The 6,650-nt window shown below is 42.1% G+C and overlaps 1 protein-coding gene across 1 annotated transcript; it reads right to left on the reverse strand.

Annotated features, from left to right (window-relative positions):
- Positions 1 to 52: 52 nt before the first annotated feature.
- Positions 53 to 5,698, reverse strand: SARC_09831 (AP-2 complex subunit mu; the record flags this gene model as incomplete). Its single annotated transcript, XM_014296142.1, has 5 exons — positions 53 to 367; positions 1,111 to 1,388; positions 2,845 to 2,962; positions 4,222 to 4,398; positions 5,570 to 5,698. Coding segments are annotated over 5 exons (1,017 nt in total), but the record flags the coding sequence as incomplete, so codon positions are not given.
- Positions 5,699 to 6,650: the final 952 nt, after the last annotated feature.

The raw sequence follows: 6,650 nt of genomic DNA on the forward strand, positions 1-6,650 counted from the left end.
TATCANACACACTATAATATATATATATATATATATATATATATATATATACCTCAAACTTCATTGAGATGGGCGCTTTGTTAGTCACCCGTTGCTCTCGGTCGGTCGTGGGTACAATCTCTATCTCCGCACTCAGTGTGACCTCTTTCTGGCCCTCCAGTTTCTTTATGCGCCAAATAACCGCCTGCTCGGCGGCTTTAAATCGGGCTTTTCCCTTGCTGCACGACAGCTTCACGCGGGCTGTGTTGGAGGGGCATGGGAGACGCACTTCGATGTTGTTACCAACCAGCATGGTCTTGTAGAGTGACTTGACTACAACCTTGGCCTCTATCCTGGTTCGCCCCAAATCGCGCACGATCGGAATAAGCTGGGGTATTAAATATAGAGTGGGGCTATAGTATTGAGCGAGAAAGTGAAGATTCACACCAAATGGACATGTGTATAAATGATTTAAATGTGTGTATATATACATGTCTTTATATGTATGAATATTCAGTATATACACTTTCGTATTTCAATATGTTGTATACATAGGACATGAGTCCGATGACTGCCCACATCCATACCACTGCGTTATCCCTACTGAGCGCAGAAAGTCACGTGACAAGGGAAGTGTAACTTCACCGCAAGTTATACTAATCGAACGCAAGCGGTGACAAACCACACAACAACCACGATAAACCCGATCTATCACGCTGGATGTGTCGCTGATGAACTTTTAGGGTTTCAGGGTTTAGGGTTATAGGGTAAACCCTATTGCATGAGGATAGTACAAGCATACCGTCGCTCACTACTTTTTAATATCAAAAGGCTGAACTACCGAACTTCAATCCAGCACCCACAGTCGTTACACACCCAGAATGTAATAGGACAGTAGTGATGACTGATCCGAAACCATAGATACACGAGATTACATCAACCCACATTACACATTACACAAGACACGAAACTAGGACAAAAGTGACCCGCCACCAACTGCATCAACCAACACTACACATTATATATTACACAAAACTAGGACAAAAGTGACCCACCATCAACTACATCAACCCACATTACACATTACACATTCACAAAACTAGGACAAAAGTGACCCACCGCCGACCTTACCTTAAAAGGAGGGCTGATCTTGGATGTAAGACGGTACTTCATCAATTCAAACTCGCCGTCTGGCGGCACAAATGTGATGCCCTTATCTGTACCCCCCAAACGCACACATTGGTGGAAGGATATGTCATCAATATCCACACCCTTACTCGAACCAGAGTTGCCTCTGCGCCGTGACTGTAATGAGAGTTTGTCGTTGACACCAAACTTACACTCAGGCATGCCTGACAGATGACAGTTAATCATGACCGATCCCTGCACATCCGCACTCAGCTCTACGCCTGTGTGGCAGGGGGTGGGGTAGAGGGAGTGTAGGGACAGGTGTAAGTGTGAGTGTGAGTGTGAGTGCAAGCGTAAGTGGAAGTATGGGTGTGAGTGTAAGTGTAAGTGTATTTGTAAATGTAAGTGTAAGTGGAAGTGTAAGGGTATATGTAAATGTAAGTATAAGTGAAAGTGTACATGTAAATGTACATGTAAATGTAAGCGTAAGTGTAAGTGTAAGTGTATATGTAAATACAAGTGTAAGTGTATATGTAAATGTAAGTGTTTATGTAAATGTAAGTGTAAGTATACAAGTGTAAGTAAGTGTAAACGTAAGTGTAAGTGTAAGTGTATATGTTAATGTAAGTGTAAGTGTAAGTGTATATGTAAGTGTAAGTGTAAGTGTAAGTGTATATGTAAATGTAAGTGTAAGTGTAAGTGTATATGTAAATGTAAGTGTAAGTGGAAGTGTAAGTAGTCCTCCTACGGCCACGCAAGGTGTATCCATACATTAACATTAACACTTGACAGCGTGTTGTCACGTATATCTTGAGCGCATACTGACACACATATCACTTGTGTAGTAAACCGTGATTGTGTAGAGTACTAGCTAGACCGAGGTCGTACGGCTGTGCACGTGGTTCGATTCACCTTGCCCATACCCTTTTAAATCTTTATAGTGTAAACAAGGCAAGTACTAACCAGAACCCGAATGGGCGTCTCTCTAAGAATAATCCCTAAAATCCCTAAACCCTAAACCTCTAAGACTACTAAACACTAAACTGTGCTTGTATTACCGATTTTTAGGGTTTAGGGTTTAGGGTATAGGGTTTAGGGCTTAGAACCCAGATCACCTGATGTGTGCACATGTGAGAGCTCATTCGCCAGATGGCTTGGCTCGCTGACAGGCGTGCAAACACATTGTGACTGAAAAAGTATTCGGGTAGATAATACCAGGCCAGCAATAAAAACGCCCGTGCAAACGTATGCATGCACAGAAAACGTCATGTACGAAATATTCGATGGTATCACACGGTCATATAAACGTATACATGCACTAGAAAACGTAATGTACGATACATTCGATGGTATCACACGGTCATATAAACGTATATATGCACTAGAAAACGTAATGTACGATACATTCGCCAGTTTGGACCAGAAAACAGAAGGTCCCGGATGTGTACAAGCTACACAAGCACGTGCCCACTAGCTACACCACAAACACACGGCACATGTACGTATTGACGCACGAACCGCGGAAACAAACAGATATCATCAACCACACAAAGACAGAGACAGACAGAGACAGACAGACAGACAGATGAGAGAAGACATACCCTGATGCGACAAGAGAATATTAACAGTCTCAATGACATATGAACAGGTTATTCACAACCACACACAAAGACACACACATAAAGGCACACACAGAGAGACACACCCAAAGACACAGAGAGATGAGAGAATACATACCCTGGTGCGACAAGAGCATATTGACAGTCTCAATGACATCGATGAAGAGTTCGTTTAGTTTGTATCGGATGCCTTCTTTCCTCCAAGACATCGCGCCGGTGGCTTGCATAGTGATCCTCTGTCATGAATAGGTAGAATGATAGCAAACAAGTTTTAGGGCTTTAGGAGTTTAGGGTTTAGGGTTTTGGGGTTTTAGGGTTTAAGGTTTGGATTGTGTGATACGAATGAAGAAGTACCTCTTTGTGCCATATACACCATTGCCATACATCGATAGACGTATATATTTGCATTCATGTTTATCTCTATGTAGTGTATTGCTCTAATTATAGGTGTGTCGAGTGTAGTGTGCATTTGTCGATGTTTTTATATGCGACAATTTATATACTACACATATCTGACACAGGAGCACGCACAAGCGAGTGCACAAGGACATGCACATGCAGTTTACTCCACTCACAGATAGTCTTAATAGCATGAGCGAAACATGGGAATATACGAGCAAAGACTGTGGTAGAGCCTACTTTGGTTCAACGTATATGTTTCGTGTTCACGATTTCCATCCATGCTCAGTACACGAGGATCATACATAAGATATATAGCGTACCCTTGAGTACACACATAGCCACCAAAGCGCTCCACACGCGTACTTACAGAATACGAGCATAGCGACTTTGATACTGGATAAAGAGGTAAACGTATTGATACCACTTGGTGGTGTTCATTAACATTTGAGATTAATTACTCAACGAAATACGATTAAAATGATTTCAATGCTAGATAGAGAGATATAAGCACTATTACATTTGAGTGATTTTTGTGAACACCCGAGACTAATTACTAAATACGATCAAACCGGTTTTAATTCTGGATAGAATATAGACGAAATAAAACATTTGAGTGATGTTTGTGAATACTCGAGACTAACTACTACACCTGCGGCGCCGTTTCAGACATCGCGGCCGTAATTGGGCGCATGCTACTCTCAAGCCGAATTCACAACAAACTATCGATGTCTTGCTGTGCATGTAAACTTTTCTGCATAGTACAAACAAGTACATAATATAAATGTGTGTGTATATTTCTTCATACACTACGCACAACAAACTATCGATGTCTTGCTGTTCATGTAAACTTTTCTACATAGTACAAGGGTTTTATAGTTGTGTGTGCGTATATATCTACATGAGTGCATGGCTTGGTACTTTCAGTACTGAACTTCTAGACACAGCTGTATGACCCTTATACACGCGTACAAAATACGTCCCTACACACGCTGATATATATCCGTGTACATGCATATCCAAGACGCAGACACACTTGTGACAAACACTCTGATATATATATCCGTGTACATGCAAATCCAATACGTACACATACCTGTGGTTCTACAAGACTCTGGGACGCGCTCTTCACGCCCTGTTGTGTGATGTATGTCTTAAGAACCTCACTCTCGGTGCGTTGTGGATATCCGAAATCCAACACCTCATCCAATAGCTCATACATCAGACTGAAGTTGTTCTTTATTGAGTTCTCGTCGAAGTCGCCGAAGTAGTCCTGCACCCAAAAAAGGGGACCGGTCCGGTTAGAGAGTTGAAGTGGACTGGTTGCTTACATACAATAGAGAGCGAGACGTCACAAATGTATATAAAACCCCTAAAAACATAAAATCGGTTTAAATGGCCCAGAAACATGATGACAACTATAAAAGGTATATACATATGCATCAACATGCAAACTGTTGATATCAACAGCTATAGGTATGATCTGTGCCACTATATATATTGACAGACATACATAAAAACACACATTTGACGAGTAAAGATACCCATTCATATAGCTAGAGGGTATAGCGGTTTAGAGTTTTAAGGTTTAGAGTACAGAAGAACATATACATATCCATCAGTACAGCTAAAGGGTTTAGGGGTTGGGGATTCAGGGTTTACGGTTTTGGGTTCAGGGTTTTATCCACTTAGACGAGTATACACACGCACTAATACAGCCAAAACTACGTACAACAATACCGTCACGGAGCACCGTCACAGCTCAAATACTCACCGCCACACACATTCCGACGCACCAGTGCGCAGACAGACATACTACTCGTCTGCTACAACCAAGTAAACATACCTCGAGGTGTACATACACGCATGCACACATACTACTCGTGTGCTACAACCAAGTAAACATACCTCGAGTTGTACATACACGCATGTACACATACTACTCGTCTGCTACAACCAAGTAAAAATACCTCGAGGTGTATATACACGCATGTACACGTACTACTCATGTGCTACAACCAGGTAAACATACCTCGAGGTGTACATACACGCATGCACACGTACTACCCGTGTGTTACAACCAAGTAAACATACCTCGAGGTGTACATACACGCATGTACACATCCTACTCGTGTGCTACAACCAAGTAAACAAACCTCGGGTTGTACATCCACGCATGTACACATTACTACCAGCAGATCTAGATGAGTGTTCCCTACACGCATGTATACACATTGCTGGTGCTCTACAGCCAAGTAGTTATACCCCGAGTCATACATACACAAATGCACACACGACTAGCAGCAGATCTAGATAGGCGTTACCCTGTACATATCTACCATACACCTCGGCAGTTCAAGATACAAGTATGCACCATTGGTCTCGTAATTGAGGGCAGGCCGTACACACCCTACCCCAACTACTATCAGAAACAGGACACACACCTTAAACACCTCCACCAGACATCTCAGCAGCTCGAAAACCAGCGCGGCATTGACATTCTGGCGTGTAACGGCGCACACATACACGTTACCCGTGTAGATGTGAAAGAAGGAGGTGTGGCCTATGGTCATGATAGGCGAGCGTATGGCGTGACGCGAGTGGATGACATGCACCCGGAATGCATCGGCAGCGGACCGGCCCACATCGTTTGCCCTGAATACGCGCGAAATCAGGACATCACCCTGTTGGTATGTATGGAGACACACTTTTAGAAGAATTTAGATGACATGAGGACGATTTATAGTGAGTGAATGGAAGGAGACCAGGGGAGATGGTGGCCTTGTATAGCTGTAAAAATAGAGGACAATCAGAAGGTAACCCCGGAAGCAAAGTATGGGGGGACCTCAGAGACTATACGCCGACAACTATTAAAAAGCAGAGGGGTGTTGGTATTGGGTTTAGGGTTAGTTTTTTTAGGGTTTTAGGGTTTTAGGGGTTTAGGGGTTTAGGGTTTGATGGCGACCGCGGTGTAGGGTCGCACATAGTTAGGTCCCCTCAGTCATGCCGTGAATAGCAAACCTGTATTAAATAGACGAGACAGCACGTGTGATATATACACGTGTATGAATGGGCTCTTTGAGTATTTGGTAGATATACGCAATCCGAGTGCAAAAGCAGTATTGTAAAGCCTGCTATACGCGAGTGAACAACATGATTACGATCGATATAGAAAGACTACAGCAGCAAGCTTGTACCAAAGACAACCTTGTTAGAACACACGGGATCAGCTAACAGATTAACGTTTAACAGAAATACAACCACACGCTCCCACGCACGTCTATATAACTTCCACAAATATCCAGAATGAATATAAACTCTACGTAACCCACATAGCTATTCATTCGCAGGAATATATCGTCTTTGACAGAGGAATAGTAAATGTGGACCTAGTGTTTAAATATGAGCTTCTCCGCCCTCAGTATATATATATATATATATATATATATATATGTATATATATATATATATATATAATATATATATATATATATATATATATATATATATATATATTATATATAT

This window comes from Sphaeroforma arctica (genome assembly GCF_001186125.1).
Source record: "Sphaeroforma arctica JP610 unplaced genomic scaffold supercont1.1056, whole genome shotgun sequence".
In the NCBI taxonomy this organism is placed as follows: Eukaryota; class Ichthyosporea; order Ichthyophonida; genus Sphaeroforma; species Sphaeroforma arctica.